Source organism: Leucopleurus acutus, assembly GCF_964270905.1.
Source record: "Leucopleurus acutus genome assembly, chromosome: 8".
Lineage (NCBI taxonomy): Eukaryota > Metazoa > Chordata > Mammalia > Artiodactyla > Delphinidae > Leucopleurus > Leucopleurus acutus.
This window is the reverse complement of record NC_139151.1, coordinates 56,560,260-56,576,486: the sequence shown is the minus strand read 5'-3', so window position 1 is coordinate 56,576,486 and position 16,227 is coordinate 56,560,260. Positions and strand designations below refer to the sequence as shown.

The 16,227-nt window shown below is 37.4% G+C and overlaps 1 protein-coding gene across 3 annotated transcripts in view; it reads left to right on the top strand.

Annotated features, from left to right (window-relative positions):
* The window catches only part of UVRAG (UV radiation resistance associated), a 318,149-nt gene that overhangs the window by 21,609 nt on the left and 280,313 nt on the right, over window positions 1-16,227 (top strand). For all 3 annotated transcript variants that reach the window (XM_082844787.1, XM_082844786.1, XM_082844788.1), the window contains exon 2: window positions 6,086-6,203. Coding sequence is in view for 2 of the 3 variants with exons in the window: in XM_082844786.1 (XP_082700912.1) it covers window positions 6,086-6,203 (118 nt within the window). In the remaining variant the exon portion in view is untranslated. The remainder of the gene's footprint in view (window positions 1-6,085; window positions 6,204-16,227) is intronic.

Below are 16,227 nucleotides of genomic sequence, written 5' to 3'. Positions count from 1 at the left end.
AAAACCCAAAGAATTTGCGGAGACAGGATGCACCCTGAAAATCTTGAAATATTTACTTTCTGTTCCTTTTAGAACAACCCACGATCTACATCATTCAGGGTATATAGTAGTATTTATTTATGTGGACATTTAAAATTTCTTGTTCTTTTGTTTGTGTTTCATATTAGCACTTTGTTTTTGTAAGGGTTATGCAATTTTCCATTGTGTGAATATACCACAGTTTGAGTGGTTATTCAGTTTTTGCTTTTATAGCCCATATTTGCACACATTTTTGTGATTTGTGGAATTTCTTGGTCAAATATTATGTGCATTTTAAAATTTGGTGTTGCTAAATCACTGTCCTTCCAAAATGGACCATTTTATATTTTCTCCAACATTATTTTCCTTACCAGCATCAACCCTGACAGAGACTAAAATGGTTTGGTTAAGCAGATAGATCTCTTTGTTTTCTATTGCTGAGTAACAAACAAAAAACTTAGTGGCTTAAAACATCATCATTTATTTTGCTCATGAATATGCAGTTTGGTTCGGGCTTGGTGGGAACAACTTGTCTGTGCTTTACTTGATGTCATTTCTGGCGTCTCAAAGGCTGGGTACTGAAATGGTCACTTGCGTGTCTGGTTATAGCTGGGGTCTCTCAGCTGGGGCTGAGGAGAACACCTGCAAAGTCTTTTCCACTTGGCTGCTGGGCATCCTCACAGTGGGGTGACTGGATTCTGAGGAAGAGCATCCTGTAAAGAGGACCAGGTAATTTTATGATTTAGCTTCAGAAGTCACATGGCATTATTTCTGCCATAGTCACAGGCCTGCCCTCATTTAAGGGAGAGGGAACATAGACGCCACTTCGTCAAGGAGGAGTGGCAGCATCACACTGTAAGAGAGCATGTGGGATGCGATGTATTGGTGCGGCCATTCTTTGGAAACTACAGTCTCCACAAGCTGGAATATTTGTTTTGGTGTGCATATCTTTATGAGTGGGATTATACGTCTTTTCATATGGTTATTGACCATTTCCATTTCTTTTTCGGTGGCTGCCTTTTTGTATCCTTTGCTCCCTTTTCTATTGGACTATAGGTTATTGATTATATTATTGATTTGTAATAGCTCTTGTAGACTAAGCAAATTAGACTCAAAATTTGTTCAGAAGATACGTCACCATGGTCTTGGGAGTCATAAAAGGTGCGTGGGATTATAGCTTAGTTTGGTGACTGTGGGGATTTGTGGAGTCATTATATTTAAGAAACACAGTTACTCTTGTTTTTTAAGCAAGGGGTACAGGGAAGGAGGGTGCATGATAGCCATTTCTTCCTCCTTCTGTTGGCCATCAGCCTCCCTGAGTCACTCTCCAGAAGTGACGAGGAACAAGATCAAGGACACCACATTTCTCTTTGGTCATTATTATACCTCAGAAACCAGAAAGTTTTAGATACCAGCCAGGGAAAGGTGGTAATATTTGGGAGGAACATAGAACACCAATGGCGCACCTTACTACTGAAAATTGCTTTGGTTTTCTTTTAGTTCTGGGGTGTGTTTTGACTTGCCGTCACCAAGGTTAAGGTTCAAAATTATATCAACAAAAATGGAGTGACCCACCAGAAATTACCATTTTCTAAAATATGGAGATGTTTAACAAAGTAAAACATTTCTTTGTACCTTGCCTCTAAATTAGAATGTTCTCTTCATCTACTAACCTGTTAATGGGATAAATTCTTTTTTTAAAATTAATTAATTAATTTTTAAAATTTATTTTATTTTTGACTGCATTGGGTCTTCCTTGCTGCAGTTGGGCTTTCTCTAGTTGAGGCGAGTGGGGGCTACTCTTTGTTGTGGTGCGTGGGCTTCTCATTGCGGTGGCTTCTTTTGTTGTGGAGCATGGTCTCTAGGCGCTCGGGCTTCAGTAGTTGTAGCGTGTGGGCTCGATAGTTGTGGCTCGCGGACTCTAGAGCACAGGCTCAGTAGTTGTGGCGCACGGGCTTAGTTGCTCTGCGGCATGTGGGATCTTCGCGGATCAGGGATCAAAACCGTGTCCCCTGCATTGGCAGGCGGATTCTTAATCACTGCGCCACCAGGGAAGCCCCGGGATAAATTCTTGATAAACAGTTACAATGTAAGTCTTCTCTCTAGTTGTAATCTTTGATAGTTTTATAGGGACTGGATATGTCATTATACAGTAGTTCTCATTTTAGGTATGGTTTGATCCAGAGACAAATTCTGTTGCCAGGACTTTTTTACTTTTTTTTTTTTAATTGAAGTATAGTTGATTTACAATATTAATTTCAGGTGTACAGCATAGTGATTCAGTATTTTTACAGATTACACTCCATTAATAGCTATAATAGCTATAATTCCCTGTGCTCTACACTATATCCTTGTTGCTTGTCTATTTTATGCATAGTAGTTTGTATTTCTTAATCCCTTACCTCTGTCTTGCTCCACATCTCTGGACTCTGCTGTCTTACTTGCTGTTTTCATTTCACTGTGGTGTAAAGATGACTGCCAGCATCTCTAGTCCCATGTCCTTTCCAGGTTCTGGGCCAGTAGGGGGAAAATAAACCTCTCAACAATTTAATTTCTGGGTTTTCTAGGATCCTAACCATGTGTTACGGGCAGGGGGATGGAATGTGCTGATTGGCCTGATCTGAGTCACGCGACCCTCCTTGGAGTTGGAGGTGGAGTTAATTCTACAGGAAGTATTATATAGATTGATAGCAGAGGAGAGTGGTTCTACAAAGGAATAGCTGAGGGTTTTTTTGTTTGTTTGCTTGTTTGTTTTTGTTTTGTTTTTTGTTTCTTAAACCAAATAGGTGCTGGGCAGGACAAAACACAACAAAATAAATAAAAACAAAGCAAAAAATCATTTAATGTACGGTTATGTTTTAAAGCAGTTTTCTAAGAGCATTAGTTCTGTTAACAAGAAAAACCAACCATTTTAGATTCTTTAGAGGCACCAGTTTACAATCATACTAATGAGTAACGCTTACTTTTTTACTTAAGCAAATGTTTCAGATCTACAACATATGGCAGTTAAGTCTTGTTTTAGAATTTATACTTGAGAGATTTGTAAAAGAAAAAAGTTAAGGAATTTAGGATCCTACTGGTCTTTTACCCACTGCCAACATTGCAGATAGAGTTGTGCTCTAGCTACATCTGTCAATCCTCCAAATCAAAGCTGAGTAAGAAGATTTAATTTTATTTGTTAGTGAACGTTTTTAACCTTTATATAGAATGTTTTATAGGCAGTGTTTCAAAGACATTAAAGCCATGTTAATTCCAACTTAAAAATTAAAATCTATTCAGCTTTAGTTTTGGAGATAGGTGTTTTTAGAGCACAACTTGGATGCCTAAAGCTACTGCTGTAGAAAGATACACAAAGAGCTTTTTATAACTGTGAAAGCTTAGAGCTTTGAGAAAGTATAAGGAGATTGGCTGGTGAAGAAGCTGCATGGAATGTTATCTTGAAGAGTAATTCCAAAGTCTGTGTAAATTTAAATTGCTCAGTATTTTTACTTTTCTAAGATAATTGAGCCAGTTTAGAGCATAAGACAGATTTGAATTTAACTATCTTTAGATGGGCCATTGAAGAGATAATCTGGTATTTAATTTCTGTTTAGACAAGTTCTAAAGCAGTGTATTTATGCTAGATGGTGCCACCAGGCCACGAACTACTGCTAGATTGTATACCCTGGAGCAGTTAAAGGTAGATGAGTGCTGAGGATTTGCTGTAGTCCAGAAGCGCTGCTAAGATTTGAGCTCCCTTCCAGTTCTGAGGTCCATTCTTAGGTTTGAAGTGCTCTCTATTCTCCCACCATCTCGTGGGTGGGTGTCAGAAGCCACTAAGGGTTCCAGGCCACTCAGGTTCATTGCAAGGCCTAGGTCATACCAAGACCTTCTTGACTGGGTTAATTCACTGGACATATATTAATTCAGTCAAAAACCATTTATTGTGTTCCTGCTGTTTGCTAGGTACTCATCTAGTTGCTGGAGATACAACAGTAAATAAAATAAAGTCTCTCCTTTATAGAACTTATAGTCTAGTTGGGGAAGATTGACAAATATCTGGAACTATCCATAATTTCATATTAGGTATAATTATACATTGTTTTGGTCAAGTAGATGTTCTGGGGAACTGAGAACCAGAGAGGATCCTTTAGGTCACCTTGACTTCTTTAATATTTCCTTGGATCATAGGGTAATATTTTGGGCAAAGGTGGGTGATATAGCCTAAGGCTGGTGGTAATTTTTGGTATTGCTATTATATTTTGGACTAGGTTTAGTTGATTTAAACTTTTTCTTGTTTATTTAACTTTATTTTTTGATTATGTAAATCATTCTTATGGTACAGAAGTTAAAACCACATAAACAAGTATCAGAGAAGTCTTGCTTTTATCTCTATTCCCTCCAACCTGTTCTCACCCCCATAGGTAATAATTTTTCTGCATTTCTGGTTTAACCTCCCAGTGTTTCTTTTTAATTGCATTAAAAAGAAACAGTTCAGTTAGAGAATAAGGAAGGAGGAATCTTCTCTCCTTAACTTTGAAGCATGAATGGATTTCCTTAAAGAGAGTAGTATTCTAGATTAAGGGGCTAGCATTAGCAAAAGCATGGAGCTAGGACCATGCATGATCTTTTTCATGGAACCTTAATCAGTCACGTGTGACTAAGGGGTTGGGTATGTGGAAGATCTAGTGGGCAGTAAGGATAGGTTATGGAGAGGTCGGATTGCACAAGGCTTTGAAAGGAATAATGGGAAGTTTGTACTTTATGCTGGAGGCTTTGGGTAATGTTTTCGGGTTTTTGAATAGAGGACCAAGTTTGGAATCTTATGACAGAATAGATGTGATTGTTGTGTATAGGCAATTAACAGTTCCTGTCAATTTAAAATCTTGACTGAGAAGGTTGATGAAAAATATATAGTAGAAGGAAATAGTTGCTGTAATCCAGGGTGTGAAATGGAAACCTTTGGCAGATTGTAGAAATATAAGTCTTTTAGAGTAAGCCCTAGGAACTTTTTGTAAGTACATTTGGGGCTTTTCGTACTTTGAGTATTAACCAAATTTATTAGACAATAACGTTCTCTGTCAAAGAATCTTAATCTCTAGATTGGGAGAAATGATTGGGTTGGTATGTGTATGGAAGGGAAGAACTGAACTTTTCTGGCTGACTGCACATGTAATTAAAGATGGACTTAGCAAAGTGGGCTTTCAGCCTGAAGGGAGAGCTTTAAGCATATTTAAAACTGAGCCTATGGTTTCTATTTTTAAGTCTCTGAAAATAATGATCTGACACAGGGAACTAGCTTTTGAGAATGAATCTGTTGTGCTTAGACTTCAGCATTGCCAACGTTTTCTCTCTTTGATATGAGGTGATTTGGCTGTGCCCTAAGTTATCTTATATTTTTGTTGATTTCTACTGTTGTTTATGGAGCTTTGCCTTTCCAACACTTGTGACTCCAAGTGATTCATGCATCCTAGTTGGAGAAATTGTTGGGAAGGAGGCCTGATTAGGAAATAGGGGCTGGTTAACTGCTGGTCAAGTGAGAATTTAAGCTGGCAGCAGTTGGGTTACTGGCTGGATGGAGTGAACAGTGAGTTATTGCTTTTATTTTTTGGCTTTGGCTTCTTTTCCTGGTTGTAATAGATGATCTGGCGTCAGACTGAGCTAGCAACAGAGGTGTATGTATGTAATAATGGCTGATTTTCTGTTGGTATGAGGTGGACTTTGCATGTCTACAAGCATCCTTCCGAAGGGAAAAAAGCAAATTACTATTATACTTAGTTTATGTTCCAGGAAATACTAACGCTATTCTACAGGTATATAGCATTGATATAACATTTATGCTTTTCAAGAATGTTTCATATCTGTTATTTCATGCTCCCAACAACCTTGGAAATGATATAGGGCAGGAATAGTTCCTATTTGACAGAAGAGATGCTGAGGCATAAATAAGGGACTGGGTTAAGGTTGCTGGCTCAACAAATAAATGACTGGGACAACTTACTATATTTTATGTTTGAATTGTAACTTTCAGAAAGCTTTATAGGAGGAAAAAGCTGAATACTCTTCCTTTTTTGTGATTATTTTTCAGCGACGTCTTAGACATCTTCGGAACATCGCTGCCCGGAACATTGTTAATAGGAATGGCCATCAACTCCTAGATACCTACTTCACACTTCACTTGTGTAACACTGAAAAGGTATACAAAGGTAAGGGAATCTGGACTTGCCACCCATAGATCGTTGCATCTCATTTTTATTCTTTTGTAACACAAATGATTCTCAGTGCCTCTTGCTAGTATTGCATATTAGAAAGCTAAGTTGTCATGCTGTCTGAAAATATTTCATGAGCAGTTGTTATACATATTGAAGAAACATGTCCTTTGGATAGTTCTTTCAGATAACTGAGACTTATATTGATAAATTTATTATTCCTTTATGAATGTTGACGTTTAATATCTGTATTCCAGTAGCTGTCATTTAAAATAGGCTATTTGATGGGACTTCCCTGGTGGCGCAGTGGATAAGACTCCGTGTTCCCAATGCAGGGGGCCCGGGTTTGATCCCTGGTCAGGGAACTAGATCCCACATGCATGCCACAACTAAGAGTTTGCATGCCACAACCAAGTAGCTGGCAAGCCACAACTAAGACCTGGCTCAACCAGAAAATAAATAAATAAATAAAATAACTAAAACTTAAAAAAATTATTTTAATTTATAAAAAAAGTTTATTTGAGGGACTTCCCTGGCAGTCCAGTAGTTAAGACTTTGCCTTCCAATGCAGGGGGGTGTGGGTTCGATTGCTGGTGGGGGAGCTAAGATCCCACATGCTTCCCGGCCAAAAAACCAAAACATAAAATGGAAACAATATTGTACCAAATTCAATAAAGACTTTGTAAATGGTCCACATCAAAAAAATCTTTAAAAAAAAATAGGTTATTTGAGTCCAGTATCCAGCACTAATTTGCTTTTCTTTAAAATATAATTCATTCCTTTACTATTATGGTAAAATTTGGACCTAGTTCATATGTTCTCATATCTATACTACTTTGTGTATATGGGGTCCTTTTTAGAAGAATGGCATGGTTTCTTTGAATTCAGTTCCACATTGAAATGTGGATTCTTCCATAAGTGATAATTCTAAGAGTACATCAGATATTTGAGTCAAAATCACAAGCATCTTTTGAATACATATTGGATGAAAGGCACTTTGGTATAATCAGTTGACCTGTGTTGGTTGCTGTAAGAGAGGAAGCATGGTATAAGGACAGGAATATTGGGTTAGGATTGAAACTACATTGATACTAGTGCTAGCTATTTCAGCTAGTATATAAGTATATACTAGCTGTATACTATACACTAAAATAGCTATATGCTAGTTATGTGTTTTTTGGACAGAGATCATGGCTTTTTTAGCCTCACTTTTCCCATTTGTAAAGTGGAGATAATGAGGTCCTAAGAAGTCAGGCAAGACAGATTTTTATGAGGGTCAACTGAGATAAGGTGATAACACTTGGTAACATGTGAGTAAAGGTCCATTTATATTAATAAAAGGTGGCATTATTTTAATTTTTTTCTTTTTTTTGGCCGCGCTGCACGGCATGTGGTATCTTAATTCCCCGATCAGGGATTGAACCCGTGCCCCCTGCATTAGAAGCGCGGAGTCTTAACCACTGGATCACCAGGGAAGTCCCAGATGGCGTTATTTTAAAAAGAGGTACTAAGGACTTATTTGAATTCTATCCTGTGGCAAAGATGAAAAATTCAAATGACATTTTATGTTTTTGGTTTTAATTTTAAAAATTGTTATTAAAGCAGTAGTTGTTTAACAACTTTTTTCTTCTTTTAATTTCAATACCAGTATATGCTAATTTAAAAATTTAATCAGAAATTATATAGAGTAGAACCCCCCCTTCATATACAAGTGGCATTAAAGTATTTCGAAGGGTAAAAAAAAAGGACTCTAAATTCCGCCATTTTTACATAGTTTTATTTCATTCTTATTTTTGATTCTAACCATTGCATATTTTTAAAGCAATTGTATTAATCTGAATGAGTAACGCTAGCTACTATAACAAATACCACGAGTCACTCAGTGACTTGACATAATAAATTTCTTAAACACTAAGTTCAATGTAGGTGTTCTTTTTCCCAATAATAGTTATAAGTATTTATTAAGAAGTAAGGAAATTGAGACTTAAATCTAAAGTCTCCCAGTTCTTGAGCAGCAAACGATAGCTAGAAAGCAGGCTTTTCACAAGTATAATCAATTCTTTAATTTATTTGCTTTTCAGTTTTCACTGGAAGGCATAATGTGGTTTGCAGAAGCAGACAAATATTTATTTATTTATTAGCATTTAAACATATTATCTAATTTATTTATTTTTTAACATCTTTATTGGAGTATAATTGCTTTACAATGTTTTGTTAGTTTCTGCTGTATAACAAAGTGAATCAGCTATATGTATACATATATCCCCATATCCCCTCCCTCTTGTGTCTCCCTCCCACCCTCCCTATCCCACCCCTCTAGGTGGTCACAAGCACGGAGCTGATGTCCTGTGCTGTGCAGCTGCTTCCTACTAGCTATCTGTTTTAATGTAGGTGTTCTTTATCAGATATTGGCTTGGCAGCTGTCTTCTAAGTGATCCAGGTATCCAGGCTCCTTCTATTTTGGAATGATGCTTCTGGTATGGCAAGAGCAAGGGATTATTTGAGGGAGATTTTTTTTTTTTTTTTTGCGGTACGCGGACCTCTCACTGTTGTGGCTTCTCCCGTTGCGGAACACAGGCTCTGGACGTGCAGGCTTAGCGGCCATGGCTCACGGGCCCAGCCGCTCCGCGGCACGTGGGATCTTCCCGGACCGGGGCACGAACCCGTGTCCCCTGCATCGGCAGGTGGGCTCTCAACCACTGTGCCACCAGGGAAGCCCGAGGGAGATTTTTTTAATGGAAATGGTCCACATGAATTCTACAACATTCCATTAGCTGTATATCAGTTGCATCATCCTTTTTAGATGAACAGGGGACTGAGAAATGTTGTCTTCCTATGTGTCCAGAAGAAAAATGAAAGTTTGGTCACTATTTGTCCAAAGGGTGTAAGCATTTTTGCAGATCTTAATGCGTTTGGTCTGCTGCTCACTAATTGGTTTTATCACTAGTAATATATGACAGTGCCAGAGTACTTCACATTTTTGATAGGTTTCTATATAATTAGTTCTTGGTTATTATCTTGGTTAGAACTTCTGTGTCCTTGCTCCATTGTTATCTCTGATAATAGTTACTAATATTGAACTTGGTACATTTTAGGTATTTGGTAAATGATAGCAATTATTATTGGAATTGTAATGTTAACAAGCATAATCGTAGTTTCCAAAAAGAGTAGTCATGGGACTGGTTGATGACCATGATGTTGAAAACTTGTCTAAGAGGGGACTTCCCTGGTGGTCCAGTGGGTGAGACTCCATTCTCCCAATGCAGGGGGCCTGGGTTTGATCCCTGGTTGGGGAACTAGATCCTGCATGCATGCTGCAATTAAGAAGTCCGCATGCCCCAACAAAGATCCCGCATGCCACAACTAAGACCCTGCGCAGCCAAAATAAATAAATAAAAATATTAAAAAAGGGAAAAAAACTTGTCTAAGAGATACGATGAAAGCAAAGTGATTTTTTTTTGTTACTGTTTTTTTTTTTTTTTTGTCTTCTTCTCTAGCTCTGTTTATTTCTTGAGCTTAGAAGTTATTAAGGACTGTTTCTTGAAGCTACTTCAATAAAATGATTGTTAACACAGGGAATTGTTGGTTTCAGACCACAGGGAAGTCCCGTGTCTAGTAGTGGTATTGAGTCTGTCACTAACCGGCAAGCCGTTTGGCTAGGGCATTTAGTTCCTCTTGCGTGCCGTTAGCTAATTTATCTCTAAAATGAGAGGACTGATGACTTCTGAGACTTCCTACTGCTCCAAAATGTCATGGTTGAATGAAGTCTATTATGTCTTCTTTTTGGGCCCACATGTTATGCTCTATAACTTTTAACTACCATAGGAGGAGCTAGGAAGCTCTTTCCTTAGTAAACTAATTAATACCACCTTATGTTCTTGGACCTGTGATGATAAACATGAATATTCATTGCATGATCATTATGTGGCCCTTGGTGTAGGATGACCACGATGGAAGGCCTCTGGGCTTTTCTTACAAAGCCACCTGTACCACCTGTCTAGTGGCATCATTTCTCAGTTTCAAAAGAAGGTTTTTTTTTAATTAGAATATCTGAAATGCTGATTTCTAAGTTATTCTTTTATTTCAGCTGAATTCACAGGAGAACATAAGAAGTTACGTGTGAGTTTTTTTGATTTTTGACATTTTTTTAATGCTCTTAGGAGATGGTCTATTTTTCAGGTAGTTCAAATCGAACACCATTTATTACATTCCCAGAGAACAAAGCCTTGTGTTAATGGATGAGGAGCTATGTTCTAATCCTGGTTCCCTCTTAAGCTTGGAAGTTGTGTAAAATCAAGTTTGTTCTTCAGCCACAGTTATTTTCTCACCCATGAAATGTGAGCGCCTGTCCTTTCCTGGAATACCAACCAGTTATTTTGAATACATTAGAAGACAACCTCTATATAATCCAATTTGGTGATCTCATGAATGTCTCATAGTTTTAAATATCACTTATCACCCTAACAACTCACAAATGTATATCTTTAGCTTCAAGCCTCCCCCCTGAACTCATGCTCCTGTATTCAATTGCCTACTCTACATCTCCATTTGGAGTCTGGTAGATACCTTAAACTTGATATATTCAGCACTGAGATTCTGATGTTCCAGCTCTGATCTACCTCCTGTATTCGTCCTTTTATCGGAAAATGACAACTCTGTCCTTCTATTTCCGTGGCCAAAAACCTTGGAATCATCCTGGATTGTCCTCTTTTATATTCCACATTCCATCTTTCAGCAAATGCTTTTGGTTCTTACTACCAAATTGTATCCATAATCTTTTCCCTTCTTACTACCTCCAAACCACTATCATCTCTTGCCTGAGTTTGCTGAAGTAGACTTCTAACAGGTCTGCCTGCCCACTCACTCTTTCTAGTGTGATCTCAACCCAGATCCTATTAAAATCAAAGTGAGGTCATGTTATTCCTCCCCTCAAAACCCTCCAGTGGCTTCTCATTTCATTCAGAGTAAAAGCTAAAGTTCTTTTGGTTTCCTAGGCCTTTCCTGATATGGCCGTCTGTGACCTCCTTCTACTCTTCTAGCTGTCTCTGTTCCCACCCAACTGCCCTTGTTGCTGTTCCTTGAATTCATCAAGTTGACTTCAGTTTAAAGGCCTCTGCACTGGCTGTTTCTTTGGCCTGGGCACTCTTTCCTCCTGATAGCCACATGACTAGCTCCTCTGCCTTCTTTCAGGTCTTTAATCCAAATGTTTTCTCAGAGAAACTCTCCTTGATCACTGACTAACCCCTTTTTAAAATTGTGACTATTCTCCTCTCTGTCTTTTGTGCTTTATTTTTCTCCACAGTACTGTACTCCACAGATTGTCTGACATAACTGTATGTTTAATTATTTGGCTAATGCGTGTCCTCTTCACTAGAATGTAAGCTCCATATGGGCAGAAATTTTTAGGTCAGTTTTGTTCACTACACTATTTCCAGTACTTGGAACAATGCTTGGCACAAAGTAAGCCCCCAAATATTTTCATTTAACTTTTTGACTAGCTAATGCCATCCATGGTTCAAAATATATGTAAAGGTTTATATTAAAATCTTCCTTTCACCTGTCCCATCTCCCTAGTTTTTCACCCCACCGTTGTTTATCTTTACTGAGATTCCTTATGCAAATGCAAGTAAAAATAGTACCAAATTTTTTATATATATATATGTATCTGTGCCTTGTATTATTTTATTTTTTTGCGGTACGCGGGCCTCTCACTGTTGTGGCCTCTCCCGTTGCGGAGCACAGGCTCCGGACGCGCAGGCTCAGCAGCCATGGCTCTCAGGCCTAGCCGCTCCACGGCATGTGGGATCTTCCCGGACTGGGGCACGAACCCGTGTCCCCTGCATTAGCAAGCGGACTCTCAACCACTGCGCCACCAGGGAAGCCCTGTGCCTTGTATTTTTTACTTAATATAATTTAGATGTTTTTCCATATTATTTCGTAGAGAGCTTCTCTAATTTTCTTTTGTTTCTTTTTAGTTTTGCATTGAACAGATGTACCATAATTTATTTAATTGGCTCCTATTGGTAGACATTTAGGTTGTTCCAGGCTTTTGCTATACACACAGTACTGCAGTGAACAATTTCATTGGTATACATTATTTTGTATGAGTGCTAGTATGGCTATAGGGTAAATTCCAAAGAGTGGAAGTACAAAGAGAATGTGTACTTAGAGTTCTGGTAGATATTGTAAAACTGCCGTTGTTGACATTCCCACTTGCTAGGTACAGGTACCCTTTTTCCCACAGCCTGACCAACAGACTGTGCAGTCAGACTTCTGAAATTTTGCCAATCTGATAGGTGAAAAATAGTTTCATAGTAGAGTTAAAGTTTGTATATCTTCTATTATGAGTGAGGTTGAGATACTAAAAAAGCATTTGTTGAATAAATGTAATGCTGTAAAACAGCCAAAACATGCCATTGGAACCATGTTCTGCAATCTCTCCTTGCTTTGTTTGTTTAGGTCTTAGCATGGATAGAGAAGCATTTGTATCTAATAGACCCTTTCATGTAGGGCTAGTCTTGGATGATATCTTTTTGAAAATTTACATTCTTTTTGAAAATTTACATGTCTAATAGTTTTGCTCAAGTCGAGTTAATAAAAATTCATAGAATTGTATTAATAAAAATTATAGCTTATAAAGTATTCACTATTTCATTTGAGCCTCATAACAGCCCTGTTATTTTCTAGGTGTCATTCTCCTTTGAAAGGTGAAGAAACTATGGCCCAGAAAAGTTAATTGACTTGTCCAGGGTCAAGCTTACACATGGCACACTGGGGGACCGAACTATTTTTTTACTCTAAATTTTCCTAAATTCTCTATTCTGTTGTGCGCCATGCTGCTAATTTCATTGACAATAATGTAAGTGTAACAGAGTGATAGACAGTGTAGGCCCACATTTAACACTTTAGAAATTACCTCAGACTCAGTGATTCCTTTCCAAACTGTATGGCTCCTTTGTTGACCTCTCTCTATTTAAATTAGCAAGTCCATTTTGAAGATCTAATGGAGAAGGCAAATTGTTTAGTTTCATTTATATATACAGTTAATCAGCAAAGTTTTGGAAGAAATAATGATGCTGTTCATCTTCTTAGAGCTGGAGATACATATTTTGGGGACTGTTTAATTTAGACACTTTATAGATTAAGCTGAGGAATTCTCTCTCACAAGGAAAGAGGAATATCTTAATTTTTTTCACTGATTTTAAAAGTGTTACCTACTTGCAGCAAATTCAGACAATACAAAAGTGTATTAAATACAAAAATGTATTAAGTGAAAGTACCTTGTAGTAACAAACAACACATTTTTAGCACAAAGTCTTTTTTTTTTCTAATAACATATTTGGTACATATAAATTAGAGTATATGTATGCATATTAAAAAAAGAACATATATATATACACACATACATACATATGTACATTTATGTAGTCAATTTATGATCGGCATTGGTGAACCATTTGGGAAAAAATGAAAAGAATAATACTTAGGGTTGCCTAGTGTTAAGTGGGGTTGTAAAGTGGTACAACATTTTTAGAGAACAATTTGGCAATATCTGTCAAATTCAAACTGTATTTTTCCTTTTATCTTGCAATTTTACTTCTAAAAGTTTATCTTATAGATTCAAGTGTCTTAGGGTATATATCTTTCAAAGATTATTTATAATATTACTTGAAATATCCAGAAATTAGCAGTAGCTTAAATGTTCGTCAATAGAAGTTTCCTTTTAAAAACAATTAGAATTATCCCTTCTCTTAATTAAAATAATTGTGCAAAATAGAAAAATTAGAAAACTGCCAAGCAAAAAATAAAAGTAAGCAGCCCAACCCTATCACCTAAAATAAATGTTGTAAACATAATTGTAAAACTTTGGATCCTGTTGTAAATTCTCTCATAGAACCTGTTTTTTTCACTCATTGTGACTATCTCACCACAAAATAGAATGATTATCCTTATTATTATTAATTTTTTAAGGGAAGATAAGCATAAAGTAGTGTAGATGGTATGTTTTGGAAAGAAACATTTTAACCAAGAGAGCTTGCCCATAAGAATTTTATATCCAGGTCCACTTTTCCTTTGCTGCTTGATGGTTCCCAAACTTCAGTCCTGTGGACTACTTCAACAAGTTTCACTGTCTTCGGGTTTCATCTATAATGCTACATACTTACATATTTTTAAAAGTTCAGTATGTCTAAACTTATGTCTAAGCATAATCTATGAAGTTGTTGATTCAAGAAAAAATTTATTGAGTGCCTACCCTGTGCCAGGAATAGTTTTACATGCTGAGGAGACAGCAGTTACACAAAAACAAATGTTACTGCCCTTATGGAGCTTACAATTAGGCGTTGGATAGATGAGACCTACATTTCAATATGTTAGAAAAAAATAAAGTTTGTTCATGTATCACCTAAAATGGTCTCATATATCAGTGGTATGTACATCACCCTTGGAAAATATTTCCCTATAGCAACATAAGGATACAGGGTCCTTGTAGGCTCTGCATTGACAGAGCACCACGGAAGTGACTTCGGCAGGGTCAGCAGAGGGAATGTTGGAGGGTTGTTAAGAATGTCTGTCTGTTTTTGTGCCAGTACCACACTGTCTTGATTACTGTAGCTTTGTAGTATAGTCTGAAGTCAGGGAGCCTGATTCCTCCAGCTCCATTTTTCGTTCTCAAGATTGCTTTGGCTATTCAGGGTCTTTTGTGTTTCCATACAAATTGTGAAATTTTTTGTTCTAATTCTGTGAAAAATGCCAGTGGTAGTTTGATAGGGATTGCATTGAATCTGTAGATTGCTTTGGGTAGTAGAGTCATTTTCACAATGTTGATTCTTCCAATCCAAGAACATGGCAATGGAACAGGATAGAAAGCCCAGAGATAAACCCACGCACATATGGTCACCTTATCTTTGATAAAGGAGGCAGGAATGTACAGTGGAGAAAGGACAGCCTCTTCAATAAGTGGTGCTGGGAAAACCGGACAGGTACATGTAAAAGTATGCGATTAGATCACTCCCTAACACCATACTCAAAAATAGACTCAAAATGGATTAAAGACCTAAATGTAAGGCCAGAAACTATCAAACTCTCAGAGGAAAACAAAGGCAGAACACTCTATGACATAAATCACAGCAAGATCCTTTCTGACCCACCTCCCAGAGAAATGGAAATAAAAACAAAAATAAACAAATGGGACCTAATGAAACTTCAAAGCTTTTGCACAGCAAAGGAAACCATAAGCAAGACCAAAAGACAACCCTCAGAATGGGAGAAAATATTTGAAAATGAAGCAACCGACAAAGGATTAATCTCCAAAATTTATAAGCAGCTCATGCAGCTCAATAACAAAACAACAAACAACCCAATCCAAAAATGGGCAGAAGACCTAAATAGACATTTCTCCAAAGAAGATATACAGACTGCCAACAAACACATGAAAGAATGCTCAACATCATTAATCATTAGAGAAATGCAAATCAAAACTACAATGAGATATCATCTCACACCAGTCAGAATGGCCATCATCAAAAAATCTAGAAACAATAAATGTTGGAGAGGGTGTGGAGAAAAGGGAACACTCTTGCACTGCTGGTGGGAATGTGAATTGGTACAGCCACTGTGGAGGTTCCTTAAAAAACTACAAATAGAACTACCGTATGACCCAGCAATCCCACTACTGGGCATATACCCTGAGAAAACCAAAATTCAAAAAGAGTCATGTACCAAAATGTTCATTGCACCTCTATTTACAATAGCCAGGAGACGGAAACAACCTGAGTGTCCATCATTGGATGAATGGATAAAGAAGATGTGGCACCTATATACAATGGAATATTACTCAGCCATAAAAAGAAACGAAATTGAGCTACTTGTAATGAGGTGGATGGACCTAGAGTCTGTCATACAGAGTGAAGTAAGTCAGAAAGAGAAAGACAAATACCGTGTGCTGACACATATATATGGAATTTAAGAAAAAAAAATGTCATGAAGAACCTAGGGGTAAAACAGGAATAAAGACACAGAC